Raw genomic sequence first — 21,235 nt, forward strand, 5'->3', positions numbered from 1 at the left:
CTCCCATTAAGAGGTGGGTTTTTTTCCCCAATCCCTGGAACCCGGCCTGGCCTGTGACTTGCTTGGGCCAATGGAGTGTTAATGGTAGTTAACATGAGCCAGTCAGGAAATCTCAAGGGGCCTTTCAAGCTTCCAGTTAATCTTTTGCTGGATGAGGTAAGACAGGAACTTGCCTCAGGATCACCGTGAGTGGTTTTCCCTTTTGCCTCTGGCTCCCGCATGGTTTGGCATGGAGCTGTTACTCATCCTGTTTTTACTTAAAATTCTGATATTTTGTTCATCATAAAGTTCTGGCACTAATTTTCAAAATGTTGCATTAAAATATTGCTTATCTTGATAGTTTTTCTGTGTGTGCCCAGAGTAAGCTGGCACATGTACCTCATCCTAATCCCGGTCCTGCTCTCTTAGAACCCTCCACAGCTGTCACGTGAGCAAGCCTGGGCTGGCCTGCTGGAAAATGAGAGACACACAGCACATCCCTCCCCATCACCCCAGCCAACCCCCCGCCACCCCCAGAAGCAGACCTGCCTCGCTGACCTGCAGCTGATGGCAGACATGTAAGTGAGCTGAGCTGAGACCAATCAAACTACCAGCTGAGTTCAACCTAATTTGCTAATTCACAGAATTAGCTATTGTTTTAAGCTCCTCAATTTGGGGGGAGCTGACTGATACAGAAAAGCACTCGGCAACTCTTGCATGAAGCCAGGGGTGAGAAAAAGAGGCTTCTGAGAATGTTGAAAGGAGGCAGGTGAGCTGGGCCAAAGGGATCATTCAAGCAAGGCAACACCATCCTATGCCCAGGTCCATCTGGGGCCCTCGCTACGATCTGAGGCCCCGCCCACCAGCCATCCCCGCTCAGGGAGCTCCATGGGGTTGAATTTACAGACAGAAAAGACTCACAGAGGCCCTTTGGTGCCCTTTCTAAAATGGCTTCCTCTGTCCCCTCCCAGGGAATGGAGGAAAAGCTCAATAATGTTTAAAGTGAGAGGCTGCCACACACCCCACACTCCTCCGAAACCTCAGATGCAGGACTAGGAATGGGATGGGGCTGAGGAAGCATCGGCGGGACAAGACAGTGCAGGGAGAGGGAGGAAGGAGGGTCCCAAAGGTTTTGTTTGTTTTGCAGGGACCAGGCTCCAGGGAAGTGGACTCTCAACTTGAAATGCAGGTTCCCCGAGTCCAGGCTCTGGCCCAGCAAGCACTGCCCTCTGCAGAGCTGAGTCTGGGGGAAGTGGATGTAGCCCACACCCTCAGGCTCCACAGACAGAGGCCTCTCCCAGTGCCCAGTGTGACCCAGCCTCCCCTGGTGGCAAGGGGTCAGTGACTATGTGACCTTCTCTCCTTGGGTTGATGGTGTGAAGGAGAAACTGTTCCATGACATGACCACTGCCAGATCCTCTGGGTCAGAACAGAGATTGCTTCTAGGAAATCCCCTCAGAGACTGACCGATCACGTCTCCCCTATGGGCCAGTCATGCTGGTTCCTGGAACAGGCCCTTGCGCTTCCCTGGACAAGCATGTACGGTGTTTTCCCTTTATCTGGGGTGGGTCATGCCCCAGTACGCCATCCATCCTGACCTGTACTATATAACCCTTTAGCGCCTGCCACGTGGCATGGTGGACATCCACTTGGTCTTGAGACTGCCCAAGACGTGCCTTGTATATATAAGTTCCCTTAATAAACTGATTATGCTGGAATTGTCGGCCTCTTTCTTGGGTCTCTCAGACGTGGAAGTTTTACATAACAGGTGGATTCTTGGGCTTGCATGGTTCCTGGCCCTAACAAACAGGGAAAGCATTGGGCAAATTCTGATGAGGCTCTGGGGTCCTGGAGCAGGTAGGGCGGAGGTAAGTTGGGGAAGAAACTTGCAAGCTGCCTGAAGGTGCAAGGAGGTCTGCTGACTGGCTGGCTCTGCCCCTGGTGGTCCAAGTGCCTGGAGTGGCTCTCAGTATTCGCCTCTCACCAGAGACAGTAGCTTGGCTTCTGGACTTGACCTGCTGAAAATAAAGTGGGGGCAGGATCATCCCCTGAGGGCTGAGACCTCAGGCTGCAAGTCATGTGGCAGGAACCTACCTCAGTGAGGACAGATGACCCAGGAAGAGCCACAGCTTCTCCCTCCCCAACTCCAGAGCCTCCATGACAACAGCTTCTCCATGGGGTCATATCGCAGAACCCAAGCTCAGAAACCCCACAGTAGGGAAGAGGAAGCTGAGGGGCAACTAAGGGACAGGGGGTGGTGGAGGTCCCCCATGAGGGTCCCCACCTACCTTAGGGTGCAGGTAGGGCCACAGGGCACAGGTTTCTCAAGGTGGCTGTTGAGCTCTGGCAGAGGTTTCAATGTCTGGGAGCAATGGGTAGAGAACGAGTGCTGTGAACACTGTTAGCAGTGGTCCCTGGGGTAGGCAGGGCCCAGGGGACTCAAGGCGGCTGGGCGCTAAGTGCAGAGGAGGGCGCCCAAGAGCCCATCCCTTCACTTCCCACCCCATCTCCCCCTGCGCCTCACTCACCAGGCGGTTGGGGCTCTCCAGGGGTCATCGGGCCCATCTCCAGGGGATGAACACTGCCCAGGGGGTGCTGCCTGTGTGGGCCTCCTTTGGGCCTGAGCAGCGAGATAAGAGGCCAGGAGGCTGAAGCAGTGACGCTGAGCAGGACACCCCCTGCTGCCGGCTGCTTCCCTGCAGCTGGCAGCCAGTGCCCAGCCCGTTTTCCGTTCTGCTCAGCCTTCTGTGTTGACTGAGTTCCCACCCTTCTCTCCAGGTCATCCTCTGGCGCTCACTTCCTGCTCCCTCCTAAGAGCAGCCCTGGGGGCCAGGCCGCACTTCAGACTCAGCATCTCCCAGGGCTGCAGTGCTTTCTCTCTCCAGCCCTGACATTTTCTTTCTTCCTTTCTTTCTTTTTTTTTAGAATTTTAAAAAAGATTTTATTTATTTATTTATTTTTAGAGAGAAGGGAAAGGAGGGAGAAAGAGAGGGAGAGAAACATCAACGTGTGGTTGCCTCTCATGCACCCCTTACTGGGGACCTGGCGCGCAACCCAGGCCTGTGCCCTGACAGGGAATGGAACCAGCGACCCTTTAGTTGGCAGACCGGCAGTCAGTCCACTGAGCCACACCAGCCAGGGCCAAGCCCTGACATTTCTCCCCTGCTCCAGCACCTCCCCAGCATCCTGGCACCTTGCAGATGTTGCTCTCACTCGGGTCCCAAAGAGCGGTGGACTTCCTCCCTAGTGGCACCTGTGCCTATGATCCTTGTCATGGGACGGCCCTGCTGCCCTCAGTGATTCCAAGCCACGCTCCGCGGCTCATGCCCCATCTCCCGGGGCCTTCCACTTCCTTCCATGTCTCTTCAAAACAGACTCCACTGTCCTCAAGACCCTGGTGATGACACGCAGTCCCCGCTTCGGCGAAGGGCCCGTCCTGCTGGCACACCAGGCTCTGAGCACTTTGCCCTTCTGCCCACAGACCTGCAATCACTGCTCATTGTGTCAAGGCCCTCTCACCTGGCACCTGGGACCTGGCTGGCACCCACCCCTGGCAGGAATGCCCTCTGTCCCTGTCTCCAGCCCAAACCCTGCCGTCTTCCTCAGCTTGTCCTGAGCACTCCCAAGGCCAGGCTGTGTCAGATGTAGCTATAAGGTGCCTGCCTTTCCCAGCACCCAGTGAAGGGGCAGCCCTAGGTCAACTGTGCTTGATATTATGAGACTCTCCTTCCAGATCCTGGGCTGGGTTAGGGGCAGTCCCTTGCACAAGGGCAGCTGGCACACTAGCTGACCAGTGGTGTGGAGTGAAAAGATGTGCTGGCCCAGCATTTGGGTGCTCAAAGGAGGTAACAGCAGAGATTTAGGCAGGGGATGTGGCAGAGGGCCGAAAGCTCGTGAGAAACACTGCGGAGGCCTTGAAGAACACAGCGGAGCAGGAACTGCATAATGAGCCGGTGGAAAACATGACAAAGGCAAAGATGAGGTAGCCCCCTGTTGGGAGAAACAGGGGAATGGACAAAAAGGGACCGAACCACAGCAATGGGGAGGGGTAGAGGGCCCTGAGTGGATTCACACCCTTGCTCCCTGGTGCCCTCTGCTCAAGGCTTCCTTCCACTACCTCTGCCGCCTCTCTGCACCCAGGGACAATGCCTAAGGACTCGACCCCAACTGCCCCAGGCCCAGCAGAACTCTGAGGAGCAGGAGCCACAGGAGTGGGCTCAGGGAGGAGGAGCCGGAGCCCTCAGAGCCTACCCACTGTTCCTCCTTGAGCCGCAGAGGCGCTGCTGGAGCTGGGCTCCCCGCTGCTGGTAGCAGCACCAGGCCAGGCCAGCCCCAGGAAGCAGAGGCAGCAGAAAGCTGCAGGTCACGGCCAGCAGGAATGCATAGTGGTCTGCGAAGGACAGGGTGGGGCTGAGTCCTACAGGTGCACCACACGGCCTGTCCCCACTTGCTTCCCCACCGTGTGCGCACTTTCGGGCTGCGCAGGGCCGCTGTCTATGCTACCACCCAACCCTGGCTTGTCGCAGAAGGGTGGCGCCCAGCCAGGATCACAGTGGCAGTTATGGTTACTATTGCAAACCTGCAGGAAAAGAAAGAAGGAAGGTCCCATGGGATCAGGGACCTCAAGGTCACACCCCCCCCCCCACACACACACCTTTCAGACCACTCACCCCATGGCCATGACAGGCTGTCAGGCAGCGCTGCAACTCCTGAAACGTAGTATTCTGGCAGCGCCTGTCCTGGCACACCTACGGGCAGTGGTGTGCGCTAAGCACCATGGGGGAGTGATGCTTTGGCCCTCGGGCCTCGAGGCGGGGAGAGGGTTGGGTGGGCAGGGCTCACCATCGCCGGTCCACACAGGGTGCCTGGCTCTACCAGGCCCAAATCGGGCCGGTCCAGCTGGGCACCAGGTAGCAGGAAGGCTCCCCTGCAAGTCACCTCGAGGCTGCCTAAGCGGATGGTAGAGTCCACGGGCACCGTGTGTGATGTCAGTGGGCTCTGCTCCCCGCCCTGGCACTGCAGCTTCCCGCACTGCGCATCTCTGGGAAGCAAGCGAAGGGTGTTCAGACAGAGCGGAGTGTATCCCTGCCCCACGCCACACCCCAGCTTCTGCTCTCTCTGCTCCTCTCCCCACCTCCTCGTACAAGGCTGGTAGTGGCCCTCTTCATTCCGGCCGCAGTTGCCTCTGGCGTCTCCTGCCAAGTTCACCGCATGGAAACAGGCCTCTGGGGCTGGGCGAGAGCCTGGGGGAAGCAAGGGTCCATGGATGGAGACCACGCTGCCCCTGCCCTCAGTCCACGCCCCGCCCCGCACCCCGGACCCCGCCCATCTTCCCTAGAGTAGAAAAGTCCTCAGCCCCAATGATAGGAACGGGTGCAAAGGGCGCGCGCGGCTTCTCACCAGGCCCCCAGAGCTGCTGGCACTGCTGCTCGAGCGTGGGACACGCGCCATCCCGGCAGTAGCCGCGGCCGCTGGCGCAGGGCGAGCCATCCAGTAGGTAAATGTCGGGGGGACAGTAGGGAGAGGCGCCCGTGCAGAACTCAGGGAGGTCACAGTCTCCCGCAGCCCGACGGCATGGCGCGCCCGCCGGCTTCAGCTATGCAGGTGACCCGGGTGGCGGGAGAGCGGCCGAGGCACAGAGAGACAATGGACAGTGAGAGATCCACGCCGACATCGAGGCTCAGAGGCGGGATAGCCCGGCTAGAGAGCCAGGTGAACCAAAACGCAGAACAAAGCCGACACCCAGGGAAGCCGATCAGCCAGAACAAAAAGGTTGGCTCCCCAGAGCCCGTCGACCCTCGCCTTCGAGACTCCCATCCCCTCACCAGGCAGCTCGAGCAGCAATCCCCGTGGGAGCACTGGGCCCCCTCGCGCAGCGAGCAGTTGTGGGCGAAGCAGCAGGGGTCGGGGCACTCCTGGAGCGGAAAAGGCAAGAAGGGACCAGGTAAGGGAGTAGCGCCCCGGACCTTGGGGGAAGGGGCGGACACGCGGACCTAACCTGGCCCCCGCCGCAGTCGCACTCCTCGCCCTCCTCCAAGAAGCCGTTTCCGCAGCGCGCCGGCGGCAGCAGGAGCCCGGAGTCGGGCGCGTTGGAGAGGCACGCTCCGCCTCCCTTGCGGAAGAAGGCGCGCAGCTGGCGGCGGCTGCAAGCGCTGAACACGCGGGGGAACGGGTGCCTACGGCGGGAAGGGCGTCGGGGTGTGCAGGGACCACGCCCCTTAACGCTCTGATGGTCTCTGATCCCCTCCCCTCGCTCCCCCCACCCTGCGCCACCACAACCACCCGTGCTGGGCCACACAGCCGCGGGTGCGTGACAGGCGGCTCTAATCCTCTAGAGGCAGAACGCAAAGTGGGTAAGTAACCCGAGCAAAGTCGCACAGAGAGCCCGAGGCGGGAGGGTGTGACGCCAGGAGCCGGCAGCCCAGGGCCGAAAGTCAGATGCGGACCCAACTCGGCCAGTGCTGCAGGAGTAACCTCGCTAGGTTTTCCCGAAAAGAATCTTTATACTCTTGGGAATCCACTTTCCTTGTGCTTCCTCCATTTAAGCCTCATAAACAACTCAGGGCGCGTACTATGACCATATACCCATTTTCTAGAAGAGGAAACTAAGAGGTAAGCATTCTCCCGAAGGAAAGCAGCCGAGGAAGGGCCCCAGGTCTAGTGGAGTCTCCCCAGCAGCCCCTCTCCCCCCTAGAAGGTCGCCGTACCCAGTGGCCGCTGCCATGACGCAGCCACCAGGCTCAGCTGCCACCTCCACGCAGCAGCCTTCAGGGTCGTGGCTGAGGCCAAGGCTGTGGCCTATCTCATGGGCCATGGTAGCTGCAGCGCCAATGGGGAGCTCCGAGTGATCCTGGGAGGGCGTGGGGACGGTCACTGCTGGCTGAGAAGACCGCCCCCCCCCCCGCCCCCGCCCCCCCACCCCCCAAGCACCGCACCTGTCCTCCCGTCCAGCCCCAGGCAGCGCTCACCGTGCTCACGCCTCCAGAGCTCTCTGCAAGGCACATGCCTTCGACGGGCGCCAGGCCCACGGTGTTACCCCGGAAAGTGCGGCCCCTGAGGGCGGAGTGCAGCGTGACCGGGCAATGCCAGGAGGGGGTGCTGCCCAGTGGGGTACCCGCGTGGGGATGGGAGGCACCCACGTGAGCAGCTGTGTGGAGTCGTGTGGCAACCGTGCTAACAGCCCCTGGCGCCACTGCAGGAAAGCCCAGAGTGTGACGTTTGCATCCAGCATCACCTGGCTCTGGTCCTGCTCAGTCCATACTTCCAGGCCAGTCAGTACCACCTGAATGTCCAGAGTCCTGAGAATCTGCGGTCAGGGCAGGACGGGCCTGAAGCAGGGGACCAGGCTACCACCTTGCTGGTGGCCCATCTCTTTCCCCTACATTCTCTCTCATCACCAGGCCTGCCTCCTCCAGCTAGGACCTGCCCCGGCTGTAGCTGTCATTCCCATTAAGTCTATCGTCCCACCCACCCCCTCAACCTGGTCCACGTAGCTGGCGATCTCCAGGAGACGCTGTTTGGTGTGGTTCAAGTCCCGGTGCTGGGTCAAGAACTGGAAAGGCACCAATATGGTGGTATGACAGGTTGAGCTGGCCCCATTCAGTCCCCACAACCCCCTGAGACTCCTCTCACCAGGGTGTGGTCGGCCACTATGTACAGCTCCAGGTACCTCAGGCTTCTGCGGAACCCCCGCCTGTCCTGGAGAGAGGCAACAGTGACCCTGAGTGACAGGCTGCTGGGCTTGAGCCTTGACCACCAACCCGAATCCCCAGAAAGCACAAAGTTAACTTCAAAATTTTGCTAGCCCTGGCTGGTGTGGCTCAGTGGATTGAGCACCAGTCTGTGAACCAAAACAGCCCTGGTCAGGGCACATGTTTGGATTGAGGAACAGGTGCCCATCTTGGGGCGTGTAAGAGGCAACCAGTCAATGTACCTCTCACACATTGATGTTTCTCTCCCTCTTTTTCTTCTTCCCTTCCCCTCTCTCTAAAAATAAATAAAATCTTCAAAAAAACTAAAATAAAATTTTGCTAGAACTTGTTTCTTCAGCCTCCAAGTAAAAATATCATGACAGGAGACCCTGAACTGGAGCCGCACATTCCTGTCTCTCTGACTTGGAGGGCTAAGGATACTGCCTTTCCACGCCCACCCCTGTCTGTGCCCCTAACCCTGATCTGGGTGTCATGAAAAAGGCTGGTCATGGTCCATTTGTCTCTGGGATCCCTGTGGCCACAGGCCCCTTTCCAGCTAAGCAGCTGCTCTGTCCGGAAGATCCTGTGGGTTGAGACATCCTCTGCATCCCCAGCTGGCCAAGGATGCACGTAATAGCTGGCTTTGCTGCTGAGAGTGATCAGGCCCCTAGGGTGCAGAGGGGTGCAGAAGGCGGTGTGAGAGAACACTTACCCCAGCCCCAGGCTCAGCCCCCTCCCCTGCCGCTCCTTACCTCATCCCAGAGCAGATGCTCAGGACCACCCAGGAGTCTGGGAAGCCCCTTACACGGCCGTGATAGTGACAATGATCCTGGAGAGCAAGGGACCCAGCCTCAAATCTCAGCCAGGACTGAAGTGGGAGGGGCAAGAGAGCAGGCATGGTGGGGGCCTGGCTCCAGCCTCTCCTTAGGAACAGGAAGAGAATGAGGAAGGAATGGTGGAGAGGCCCTCAGGGAGGGCATCCCCCAGCCTCCCTCACCCTGTCCTCAGCGCCCATGGAAGTATCTCACCGTGTGGTTGGGGACCAGCACCACTGGCTGCCCATCTGGACTGTAGTGGGTTTCTGTGTATCCTGTGGCCAGCAGCCTGCTGGGAAGGGGTATTGTAGGAATCACCTAATCCAGCTTTGCCTTCTCCAGGATGCCCTCCAGCCTTCCTTTCTGAATGCTAATTGAGCAGCTCTATGAGTGAGGCACAGGGCTAGCACTTAAGAAGCATCCAAGGTGTATCTTAGGAAAGGGACAGAAGTGAATGTGTATTGCTTAGCTCAGAAAAACTGAACTAGAAGGAGAAAAGTGAAAGGCAGGAAGGAGCCTTAGTGATGGCTTAGATATGGGAAGTGGGCATGTGGGAAGCATCAGGGAGGAGCAGCAATAGGGGCAGAGTTTGTGGTCCTTGAGGAGCCGGTGGCAGGCAGCTGGATCCCCAGGTCTGGGGCTGGGGAGGACTCGGGAGACACTGCTGAAGAGGTGGGACTTGGAGCTAAGGAAGTGGGGTTGAACTCCCTAGGCAACCCTTTCTGCTGCTTACTATTGTCGGGCATCTGGTCAACTCTCTCGTCTACCTTGCAGTTTCAAGGATCCTTCACATCTTCCCCTCTGGCCTGCAGACCCCACATATCTTTCCAGCTGTCCTTCAATGATATTCATCCCCTCAATGATTCCGTCTTTGGGCCTCATCTCACCAGGATCCTTCCCACCAAAATGGATCAACCATAAATCAATCTCTCTTCTTTAAAGAAAATCCTGACCCCACCTTGCCTTGGCCTCTGTATTACCAGGTTGCCCCAGAAATCTGTGATGCCTGTTTCTCTACCTCCCAGTCCTCCCTTCACCTTATCAGCCTTTGCTCCTCACTCCACGCACACATACAACCCTAGGGGGTAAGTGATATAATCAGCCCATTTAATGCATGGGGACACAGAACCCCAGAGAAACTGTGATTAGGCATGGTGGAACCCATTTGTTCCTAGTCTACCTGATTCCATGGGGAGATGTATAGAGCACTTAGAGCAGTGCCTGCAATGAAACAAGCACTTGATAAATAAATACTGCTGCTAATATAGTCTGAATGGTTTTTAAGTTCCCATGCCCCGCCTTGGACACCCACTCCATCCAGCCCAGCTCTGCCTGCTCATTTACCAACTCAAAGTCTTTGGCTCTGCACCATCCAGGATACTTAGCACTAAAATGGCCTTCTGTGACCTGGCTCCCACTGGGACTCCCCAAACATGTTTTCTGTTGCTCCCTTCCATGCAGAGAGAGAGACCCTCTGGGCAGGCCAGACAGACTGATCTTTGTACCCACTGCATCTCTGTCCCTGTCATTCCATTAGCTTGGAGTGCCTGCCCATCTTTGAGACCTGTCTTGGATTCTCTTTTGACTCAGGGTTCTTTTCTAGAACCCATTAGATAATGCCCATTCATTTCCGGCAGGGAGCTGGCAGGATACTCCTGGGGCCTGGAGGAGGGATGTGCCCCACAGCAGGGCTGACCAGCCCAACACTCCACTTTAGCCTCAAGGGAGCCTGTCATGGGCTGGTGTGACTCTCCTGTCCCTTGAACCTCCTCAGGGCCCTCAACCCTTCCAGCCTCCCTCCTGGGTTCCCATCAGTCCCCGCCCCTACCACTGTTCCCCCATCCCACCTCCCCAGAGACAGAGGGGCTGTCTCGGCTCCCAGCCCCCTCCCCGACCTGCTACTCACTGGTTCTTCTCCAGCTCCAGCAGGAGTTCCTGGCCTTCAGCTTCCAAGGCTACAAGCCCCTTGTCCAGCTTCAAGACCTGGGCAAGAAAGAGCACAGGGCTGAGGCGGCAGGCAGCCTGGTGCTTCTGCCTGCCCGGGAGCCAGGAGGATGTGGAGCCAGCTGCCAGGGAGGTCATGGGGAGAACATGGGAGCGAGGGACAGAAGGGCCCCCACTTGCCCTGGTGGGCATGAGTGGGCGTGGGGGTGAGAACATGCAGACAAAGATGTTCCCAAACTCAGGATGTTTGCTGTTCCTACAAGAGCCACTAGACAATGCCTGCTAGGTACACGCCACTTCCTTTCTAGAGAGACTAGGGGTCCCAGAAAGGTGCCCTGCCTTGCTCTAGGTTACTGGGCCCTTCCTCTGGCCCTCCCTCCTCTTTCATGAGTAGGTTTGCTTCTTCTAGGCAGGGAGGGGCGTCCTGAAGACAGTGCAGCATCAGGTGGTATGGGCGTCACATAGCCACGGCTCAGGCTGCCCCACAACCTCTTATTTCTGTATCTTGCTTCTGCTCACTCCCTGCAGAATTCAGACTTTACCCCTCCATCTCCAGTCCTGACAAACTGCCAGGCCCTGTAATTTTCCCTGGTCTCCATCATGCTCACCCACACCTGCTTCACTGATCCTATGAAGTAAACACAGACCCCTGTCCCAAGCTAAGAGGAAAACACAGGCTTTCTCAGCCAGCTCTCAGGAGGTGGCCCAGACCAGCCTGGCAGCCTCTCCTTCCCTACCCTCTTCGTCTCTTCCACGCTGTGCGAAGACCCCATCTTGCCTCCCTTGTCCACTCAGTCTGGCTGGGGACCCAGAGCTGAAGCCAGTCCAAGAGCCTCCTGGAGAGCTGCTGTGTCTTTGGAATGCTGGCCCAACTCTCTCTGGCCCTTCCTTTTTAGCCCACAATGCACTGGACTGGGCCGAAGGCCAAGGGGCTCACAGCCTTGGAGTCTGGGCTCTTCCACAGCAGGTGGGGAGCAGACAGCTCCCTGTCCCAGCCAAGAGCCCAGCAAGGCCCCAAGCATGAGCTCATGGGGCTGGAATGCCCCTTGCTTTATTGGAGAAATGTTTATATGAAGGACGGGTGGCAGCCCAAATGAAAAGCCTCCTTCCATCACCCCCACACCCCAGAATCCCCTCTCCGTTCCTCTGCTCGCCTGCTGCCCTTACTTCTTGCCCTCCTAGTGGCTTTACCCCTCCCTATGCACCCCATCCTTGACCTGAAATGTGTTTCCTTCCTCTGGGACAGGACTCCCTGCCTCAGCACTGTCCTCATCTTGGCAGGCTTCCTGGGGAAAGGGGCCTGGAAGTGGGAAAAGCAAGGCCCCTCTGAGATTCCCCTCCTGCTCACAGCCCAGGAGAATTCACAGTCAGGGTGACCCCAGTGTGTGCCCAGCCTTTCCCTCTGCTGGTGAGATCCAGAAGAATGCCCTCAAAGCTTGGACCAGCACCATGCTTGACCACTTGAATGGGGACCCTGAGGGTGTGGGGGACCAAGTGGGGCCCTAGGCTGGCAACTGTGGGCCTCTGGGAGCCTCCCAGCCTGCACTGCGGTGCTCACCTGCCTTTCTCTTTGCTGGCTCGGACAGAGGGCTGTCCTTTCTGGCCTGAAAATTCAGGATGAAGCGGGCTCTCCAAACTTGGGGGACACAAGCCAATGGTTTGAAGTCTTTCAGACCCTTTGGGTCTCAGACTTCTGGGCTAAAGAACTGTGAACTAGGGCAATTTCTCCAACGTCTCTGGGCTTCGGTGTGCCCCTCTGTGAAATGGGCACACGGAAGCCACTGACCCCCTGCTTAGTAGAACAGCTGTTGTGGCACATGCAGATGGGGCTGTGACTGTTCTGGAAGTGCAAGATGGGCGGGTGTTGGGAGAAGGCTGGGGCAGAGCATCCCAGCGAAGCAAAATGTGGTGAGCTTACAGCTGAAGGCCACCAAGAGAATGACCACTGCCCTCGGACAGAAGCGGATGCTTCGTGAGCCAGTGAGGCTGAAGTTTCAGGCCCCTCACTGGCAGGGGCCTGAGGGGGGGCAGCAATGTGTCTGTCTACAGAGCCCCATGTTCTGGTAAACTGTAAAAGGAAGACATTTGGGCGTTTTCTTAAAGAGGTCCCTGAAGTTCATGCCTCACGATCTCTGCCTGATGGGATGGGGGTGGCTTGGATGGCTTTGGGAAGGGAGAGAAAGAGGCGGGGTAAGGGGGAGCCTGAAAATGACTTCCATGTGTGCAGGCTCACGCAGTCTCGATGTCTCCCCGCCCCTGCCTGCCAGCCCTTCTTGAGGGGAGCCTAAAGGACTGGGAGGAAGAATCTAGGGAACCCAGTAAAACTGCCACACTGAAATGTGGGGAGGGGCAACAGGGCGGGGAGACCCTGGGGCCCTGCCGAGGAAGGAATGATGTGGCACTGACCGGCTCCTCCAGGGTGACCGGGCGCCGAGGTTGTCCATCCAGGACCCAGTGAGGGGTGACTGGCTCTCCAGGGATGTTTTCTGGTGTGAGAAGAGAGCACAGGGTGAGGGGAAACCTGAGGAACAGAGGGGAGTGGGGAGCACAGAGGGACGGGGTCAGAGGACCGCAGCGGGTAGGAACGTCCATCTTCAACAATCCATGGGGTGTCCTTGGAGCTGAGGGGCATCCAGGGAGGTGGCAGAAGAGAGAAAGAGGAGCCTAGGAAGGAGAGTTCAGCTGGGGATGCAGGAGCCCCGCTGACCCTGGGGGAAGGCTTGGGTCAAAGGTCACAAGGAAGAGACCAAGACTACCAGTGCCGGTGGAAGGAAAAGAAAAGCAAAGTAGCCTCGGGTATTTTTAGACTAAGCAGCAGATGCCTTTAGGGTGAGAGATCTGTGAAGAGAATGCCTCTGTCTTCACCACCCTCCGAGGAAAACAACAGCTAGATGTTTTGGGAGGCCCACCTTGCTCACAGCTGCCCTTGGGAGCTTCATGCTGGTGGTAAGGCTTCCAGGGACCCTGGCCCAGACGCCCCCTCCTCATGTCTTCAGAGGGAGGAGAAGGGGGACAGAGCCTGAGTGCACCCAGGCTGGGTGTGCTCCAGGGGTTCCAGGAGGAATACCAGAGCCAAGCATTACTCAGAGGAGGCTGGAATGCTCCCCTGGAATGCTCCCAACCCCTCCCCCACAAGGCCCCAGTAACTCTCATTACACCGGCCCTGCAGGAGCCAGGCCCCAGGCAGCCCAGAGCAGCAGGCGGCCCTCCTTCCCTCCAGCACTCAGTCCTGGGGAAGCCCAGATCCCAGAACTGACAGCTCCCTGCAACTCCTTTCCCAATCTCTGTCTTTTCCCCCAGACCCCATCATCAAAGACCTAGAATAGCAGCTGCTCTAGGAGTTCCCTTCCCCCAAGAAGCCCTCCCTGATTGGATGAGTGAGTTGCCATCAAGCAGTTGCCATCAGACTGGGGCCAGTATGGAGAGGGGCCTGAGTTCTGGGTAGAGGGAGTTTCTCTCAGCCCAGAGCAGACTTAACTGGATGTGGAGAACCAGTTCTTGCTGGGCCCTGGCCTCCCAGGGACGAGAGGGGAGGGTATGGGTTGGGGGTTCTCCTCATGGCCTTGCACACACATACTGGCCACTGGCACCTCCACGGGGGAGAAGGAGGCAGAGATGGAGTCTGGTGACTAGGTGGATGGGAACAGAAACTGGGGGAGCCAGTGTCGCATTGGGGAGCCAGCGTGGTGTTGGGGGGCTTAGAGCCCGTCCCCATTCACCCTAGGGGTTGCATTACCCTCCCCTCACTCCAGAATGAGGAGGGGGAATCGGTGGGATGCGTGGGGACCACCACCATGAGCATGAGGGGTGCCGTCCCTCCCTCTGGGGGTCCAGAGCCCATCAGGACCCTATCCCTGTTGGGTCCCCCATCCACAGTGCTCTGCAATGTCCCCCCTTCTCTCCAGCCTTCCCATCCCAGGCTTTTCTGCCTCCTCCCTGGCCCCTCGTAGGTACTGGACGTACAGTACTCCACCAATCCCCCCACCCCCTCAGAGAAGCTGCTGTTACCAGCCCCATTTCACAAAGGGTTTGGAGAAGTTACACTGGGAAGAGACTGAGCTCAGTTCCATCCCCCCTCCCCTTCCTCCCCTGCCCTGCTAAACAGGCACCTTCTGTGAGAAGCCCTCCTTCTGTATCTAACCAAGCAAGGCAACAATATAAACAATATACGCACTGTCCCAAGGCACTGGGATGGGGAGTGAACTTGGGCGAGTGTGGAGGTCACAGTCAGTCCCCTAGTCTGAGATCACAGCAGGGACTCCAGAGGGCCAGTGGAGGAGGACCCTTGAGCCCTAACGGCTGGAGGTGCAGGGATGTTCCCACCGGAGGATGGGGCCTGGGGGTGGTTCCAACCTGAGGATGCAGGCAGAGAGGTTTGAGGGTTGGGCGGCTGCTCAGAGGGTAAGGAGCCCTGCCACTCTGTTTTGTCGTGGCACAGTGGCAGCTGGGCAAAGGGTGCAAGTCTGGGCCCCGGTCCCAGGTAAAGGTGAGACTCCCTAGGCAAGTCCCCGGGACAGCTTCCCAAACCCTCCCCGTTCCCGGTCCTGGCCGCCGGTTGCCGGGCCAGGTGTGGGGGTAGTTCAAACGCTGCATCCCCTGACAGTGACCAAGCCTGCCGCTCGGGGCGCGCTCACACTCACCACGAAATGTCTCGGCCCCCCACACCGGCCACAGCAGTCGCAGTAGCAGCCGCAGCAAGGCCGGAGACCCTGGAGCCCTCCGAGACCCCCGGCCCATTGCTGCGAGCGCCGGGACTTCTACGCTGCGGCTTCGGCTCCCGGCTCCCGGTTCCCGGCCCTCGGCCCCGCCCCCGCTGGATCGCCGCCGACGCACGCCCTGTGCAGCTGGCCCGCCGCCTCCGGACCCTCCCGCGCCCACGTCTCCGCCCGCACCCCTCGCTGTGCGTCCTCAGCGGATCCCGCCCTGACCATGGCCGTCAGAACCCGAGCTCGCGCGCCCCTGGGGAGCCTGGACCACCCTCCCGGCCGGAGCGGCCCTCCAAGGGCCAGAGCTTGCCTGGGCGGGGCGGGAGCGGGAATCTGTGCGGCCCCTCTCAGGGAACCGGCCTGTGTTATCCAACCCCAGAGGCCTCAGAGAGTGTCGGGGCGGAGGGTAAGGATGGGGTGCGGACCCTCGGAAAAAGACTCAAGGACCATAGCAGAGGGGACAGTGGCCAGGGCTCGTGGACCACCTGTTGCAGCTCCGGTCTTCCCAGGAGCGTCACCTACTCCGTGATCTCCTGGGACTGTCTGCCAGAGGCGCCCTGGCTAGACCCTGGCAGAAGTGTCCCTAGGAGAAGGGAGTCCGGGGCGACCGCAACAGGTGCGGCCGCGGCCCCGAGCTAGTCAGCCTCTGTGTCCCGGTGGCCACCAGCCCCGCGGCGCGCGCGGGTGGGCGAGGCGAGCCCGTGGAGGCTGCGGTCCTGCCCGCTCTGCGCTTCGTGAAGGCGAGGCGGCCCGACTGGCGCGCGGATGCGTCCTTTTGTCCCTGGCTACGGCCGGGGGGCAGATTGTACAAAACCTTGGACTCCAAGATGTCAGGCATCCCTTCAGCCTCAGCAACATCTGTTTCTTGTTTTAAAGGTTTGTGTACTGAATAATAAATTCGGGTAGCGAGCAGCAAGTATTCCCATAGCGAGAATGTTAACTTTTAAGCAAATCTATTTGTTTTTGAGAAATCAAAGTGAGGCAATTCAGCAAGGGTTCCCGCTGCAGGGGACATTTATGTTCACCCGATTCAAACACCAAAAACTGTAAGACGTTTAGGGAACATCCCTCCTCCCTCTTCTGTGTCCATCTTCTCAGCCCACATCCCCCAGCAGGAAGGCACTAATTATTAGTACAGGTTTTAGATTATTTTATGCATTCCCAGGATAATACAGACATTTTTTCTCTAGCATTTTTCTACACCTTGATTTTTTTTTTCACTTAATACACCTTGGAGATTCTTTGCATCAGTGAATTTAGAGTGGTCTTATAATCACTATTCTCATAATTATTAAGGTATAATTTACATACAATAAAATGCACCTAGCTCTGGCTGGTGTGACTCAGTGGATTGAGTGTCGCGAGGTCCCCAGTTCAAGTGTTAGTTTGTGGGTCAGGTCCCCAGTTGGGGGCCTGCAAGAAGCAACCGATTGATGTATCTCTTGCACATTGGTTTTTTGCTCCCTCTCTTTCACCCTCCCTTCACCTCTCTCTAAAAATAAATAAATAAAATCCTTTTTTAAAGGCACCTATATGTCATGTTCAGTGAGATGAGTTTTTTAAACTACACTCTTTTTTAAAAATTGATTTTAGTGAGGAAGGGGGAGGGAGAGAGAAACATCAATTTGTTGTTCCACTTCCGTATGCATTCATGGGTTGATTCCTGCAGGTACCCTGACCTAGGATCCAACCTGAAACCGTGACTAATGGGAACAACACTCTAACCAACTGAACTACCCAGTCAAGGCAATTAGGTGAGTTTTGATAAATTTATGCACCTGTGCAATCACCACCACAATCCACATACAACACTCTCATCACTGAGAAAGTCCCCTTGCGCCCCTTCCCAGTCGGCCCCTCCCACTCCCAACTCCAGGCAACCACTGGTTTTCCTGTCTATAGATAGGTTTTATGCATTTTAGAACTTCATAGAAATGGAACCTTAAAACATGTACTCTTGTGTCTGGCTGCCTTCTTTCTTCATGTTTTTGAGATTCATTTACATTGTTTAATATATCGTTTGTTCTTTTGTAGTGCTGAGTTTGTTCCATGGTAGAGGGAAGTATGTTCCTCTATCCTCCAATTAGCATTTAGGATCTTCCAGTTTGGGGCTTTTAAATTTTTTTAAATTTTATTTTATGTTTTATCCTCACCCAAGGATATGTTTATTGATTTTTAGGAAGAGAGGAGGAAGGGGGTGGCAGGGGGAAGAGAGACAGAAAGAGAAACATCAGTATGAGAAAGAAACATCCATCGTTGCCTCCCACACATTCCCCAACCAGGTGTCAAACCCACAACCTAGGTATGTGCCCTGACTGGGGATTGAACCCCCAACCTCTTTGGTGCCTGAGATGACGCTCCAACCTACTGAGCCACCCAGCCAGGGCTGGGGCTTTTTAAAATACAGCTGTTACAGAATTGCTGTGTAAGTCTTTGTATAAACACATGTTTTCATTTCTCATGTGTAAATACCTAGTAGTAGAATTGCAGGGTCATATATGGTAAGGGCATAATTTACTATTTTAAGAAGTTTTTTCCAAAGTGGCTGTACCATTTTATATTCCCACCAGCAATATATGAGAGTTCCAGTTTCTCTACATCCTCACCAACATTTGGTGTTGTTAATCTTTTAAATTTTAGCCATTCTCGTGGATGCATAGGATCCTCATCCTTTTTTATAGTTGAATGCTACCATTTATTTGTACAGTCCCCTCTTGGGCATGTATATGGTTTCCAATACCTCTGTGCTCACAAACAATGTTGTGATGGATAATTTTATGCATAAGTTTACCTGTGAGATGATTTTCTACAAGCCGGATTACTGGGTCAAAGGATATGTGTATTTGTGATTTGTGTAGATACAGTTAAATTGTGCCTCCCAACTTGTGCCAGTTTATGACATCTGGATTGTTTGTTTTCCCACAGCCTTACCAATGCAGTTATCAAACTCTGATAGGATTTGCTAGTCTGAAAGTGAAAGTGCAGTCTTAACTTGCATTTCTCTTATTATTGAGGTTAGTATCTTTTTTTACTGATTATGCTATTACAGGTGTCCCAATTATTCACCCTTTGCCCCCCTCCACCCAGCACCTCCCACTCACTCTGGCCATCCTCCCTTTCTTTGTTCATGTCCATGGGTCATGAGTGTAAGTTCTCGGGCAACTCCATTTCCTATACTTGCTCTTAACATCCCCTCTGCCTATTCTGTAAATACCAATTTGTACTTCTTAATCCCTTCATCTTTTCCCCCCATTCCCCCAGACCGCCCTCCCCGCTGGCCACCATCCCAATATTCTCCATATTTATGATTCTGTTTCAGTTCTACTTGTTTGCTTAGTTTGTTTTTAGGTTCAATTTTTGATAGTGATGTATATATTGCCATTTTAATGTTCATAGTTTTGATCTTTTTCTTAAATAAGTCCCTGTAACATTTCAAACAATAAGAGCTTGGTGATGATGAACTCCTTTAGCTTTACCTTGTCTGCGAAGCACTTTATCTGCCCTTCCATTCTAAATGATAGCTTTGCTGGATAGAGTAATCTAGGTTGTAGGTCCTTGCTTTTCATCACTTTGAATACTTCTTGCCAATTCCTTCTAGCCTTGAGTTTCTTTTGAGAAATCAGCTGACAGTCTTATGGGAACTCCTTTGTAGGTAATTATCTGCTTTTTTCTTGCTGAAGGTTCTCTCTTTATCTTTAACCTTTGGCATTTTAATTATCATGAGTCTTGGTATGGTCCTTTTTGCATCCGTCTTGTTTGGGACTCTCTGTGCTTCCTGGACTTGTACGTCTATTTCCTTAACCAAATTAGAGGAGCTTTCTTTTATTATTTTTTCAGATAGATTTCCTATTTCTTGCTCTTGCTCTTCCTCTTCTTGCACCCCTATGATGTGAATTTTGGATTGCTTGAAGCTGTCTCAGGGGTTCCTTACACTGTCCTCATTTTTTTTGGATTCTTTTTTCTGTACTGATTGGATGTCCTTTTCTTCCTTATGTTCCAAATCATTGATTTGATTCTCAGTTTCACCCATTCCTCTGTTGATTCCCTATAAATCATTCTTTATTCCATGTGGTGTCTCCTTCACTCCTGATTGGATCATTTTATGCTGTTCAAGCACCCACTGAGTTCCTTGAGCATCCTTATAACCAGTGTTTTTAACTGTGCATCTGATAAATTGCTTATTTCCATTTTGTTTAGTTCTTTTTCTGGAGTTTTGTTCTGTCCTTTCATTTGGGCCATATGCTTTTGTCTCATCATTTTGGCAGTCTCCCTGTGTTTGTTCCTACATATTAGGGAGAGCTGTTTTGACTCTGTGTTTTAGTAGCATGGCCTAATGCAGTATGTGTCCTGTAGGGTCTATATAGCTTGATTTTCTGATGGTTCTGAGTGATATTTGTTCTGTGGTTTAGCTGTAATTTTGCTTTGGTTGTGTGAGGAGGCAAGCCACATTTACCTAGACTTTCACCTTGACTGGAAGTCCCTAGTAAGGTTAATATCTGTTCAAACACTTAAAAGCCATTTGTATTTATTTTTCCCTAAACTGCCTGTTCATATCACAGCCCATTTTCCATTGAATTGTTGTTCTCTCTTAACTTGAAGGAGATCTTTATACACAAGGGTGATCAATCCTTTGTTTATGAGTATGAGTTGCAAATATTTTTCCGTTTATGTAATGTATCCAGCCTTTTGTTCATTTATTTTCTTTGCTGGGTAGTATTCAATTGTGTGGCTATACCCACATCTTATCCCCATCATTTCTACTGTGGCTGGACATTTGAGTGGTTCCTAGTTTTGAGATGTTACAAAAATTGCTGGTGTGAACATTCAAGTGTTTGTGTCTTTAGCTCCCTTTCTTTGCCTATTCTGCTCCTCCCACCCTTGTACTGGATTCCCCTGGGAACATGTTCTTAATAAGTCATTTATGCATGAAATCTCATCTTGGGGACCAGATTTAATACAGACATAGATGGCTTTGGTCACACAGGAGGCTCCAGTGAAGACAGGCTGGAAAGGGATCAATCCCTCCCCCTGTGGATGACTAAATGGAGTCACCGTGGATCCTAACAGCACCCCTCCAAGACAGAATTCCCTGATTCTTCTGCTGGTTAAGCCAGGGGGCAGAGAGCAAGGCATTCTGTCATACCCAGGGTCCGTTTTGCTCTCTCTTCTTGTTGGGGGGGGATTGGGGGTAGAGCAGCAGTGGACAAAGAGACCCAGGCTTTCATCTTGAACCAGGAACACAAATGAAGATTCCAAAGGAGAATGTGAATCTTGAGAAAGAAGAAGCCCTAACCATAGGAAAGGAAACAGTCCTGAAGGGGAGAAGAGGGAAGCAGCCAAGAAAACCCCAGAAATCACAGGGACAGCACAATACCAAATGTATGTCCTGGAAGGACCTGACAAGGGGTTGGAGGTGGCTTGAGCACAAAATAAGCTGGGGATCAGGATAGCAGAACAGACCTCAGAGTCACAGAGGGGAGACCTTAGTGTGGGCATCAGGAGAGAGGCAGGCAGGACCCTCTCTCCTCTGGCAAGAATACAGTCCACTGATGAACTCCTACTCACACTGCAAGCGGCAGTTTTGGTGACTCCTTGTCAGTTAGGGTGGACTCTAACCAGAGCCTGGCAATTGTCCCTTGCACTATACTTTTCGCTGTACCACATTTCACACAGCATCATAGTTGCCTCTTGTCTCTCTCTTCCAGACCCTGAGCTTCATGTCTTTTGTTCACTGCCTACTACAGAGCCTGGCACACTGTCAGTGCTGATAAAATGAGGGGGACAGGTAGACTGAGAGCTGTGAGGGAATTGAAGCCATCCTCGCCAAGTGAATGCTCTAACCCAGATGAGCTATGTCCAGGCGCATCAGAAGAATTTTCTGCTGAAATCTCAGAACAATTGCTTATTTACATTTGGGGATAGCAGAGGAGGGGGTAGAGCCATTGGACCAAAGTTGAGAAAGATAGATCCTAGAGGTGTCATTGATCAGCTCAGTGTTCATGACTGATAACACCATGAGAAATATGATTTCTCAAATGCTTTGTTGGTATCACTCTCTGGGGGCAATGGGAAGTGCCCTGGGAAGAAGACAAACTAGTGA

General features: G+C 54.5%; 1 protein-coding gene across 1 annotated transcript; it reads right to left on the reverse strand.

Moving 5' to 3' along the window:
- Positions 1 to 1,508: 1,508 nt before the first annotated feature.
- Positions 1,509 to 15,220, reverse strand: ADAM33 (ADAM metallopeptidase domain 33). Its single transcript, XM_054573488.1, has 22 exons — positions 15,070 to 15,220; positions 12,836 to 12,915; positions 10,392 to 10,468; positions 8,699 to 8,777; positions 8,423 to 8,499; positions 8,148 to 8,337; positions 7,612 to 7,677; positions 7,460 to 7,531; positions 7,119 to 7,285; positions 6,948 to 7,032; positions 6,687 to 6,829; positions 5,978 to 6,155; positions 5,805 to 5,894; positions 5,380 to 5,575; positions 5,114 to 5,222; positions 4,822 to 5,020; positions 4,650 to 4,727; positions 4,450 to 4,558; positions 4,231 to 4,369; positions 2,508 to 2,599; positions 2,268 to 2,341; positions 1,509 to 1,997 (listed from the first exon to the last, which is right to left on the reverse strand). The coding sequence occupies exons 1-21, from the start codon at positions 15,164 to 15,166 to the stop codon at positions 2,304 to 2,306; spliced, it is 2,361 nt and encodes a 786-aa protein (XP_054429463.1). The 5' UTR covers positions 15,167 to 15,220; the 3' UTR covers positions 1,509 to 1,997; positions 2,268 to 2,303.
- Positions 15,221 to 21,235: the final 6,015 nt, after the last annotated feature.

This window comes from Pteronotus mesoamericanus, unplaced genomic scaffold, assembly GCF_021234165.1.
Source record: "Pteronotus mesoamericanus isolate MK-2021 breed Mesoamerican mustached bat unplaced genomic scaffold, CSHL_Meso_final contig_25, whole genome shotgun sequence".
NCBI classification, from domain to species: Eukaryota; Metazoa; Chordata; class Mammalia; order Chiroptera; family Mormoopidae; genus Pteronotus; species Pteronotus mesoamericanus.

Excerpts from the sequence above, each read along its gene's own strand:
- ADAM33 (XM_054573488.1), bottom strand. The coding sequence starts at position 15,166 with ATGGGCCGGGGGTCTCGGAGGGCTCCAGGGTCTCCGGCCTTGCTGCGG. Across the intron at positions 6,156-6,686 it reads GTCATGGCAGCGGCCACTGG|GCACCCGTTCCCCCGCGTGT; the intron begins GTACGGCGACCT and ends TTCCCGCCGTAG. Across the intron at positions 2,342-2,507 it reads TGGAGAGCCCCAACCGCCTG|ACATTGAAACCTCTGCCAGA; the intron begins GTGAGTGAGGCG and ends CATTGCTCCCAG.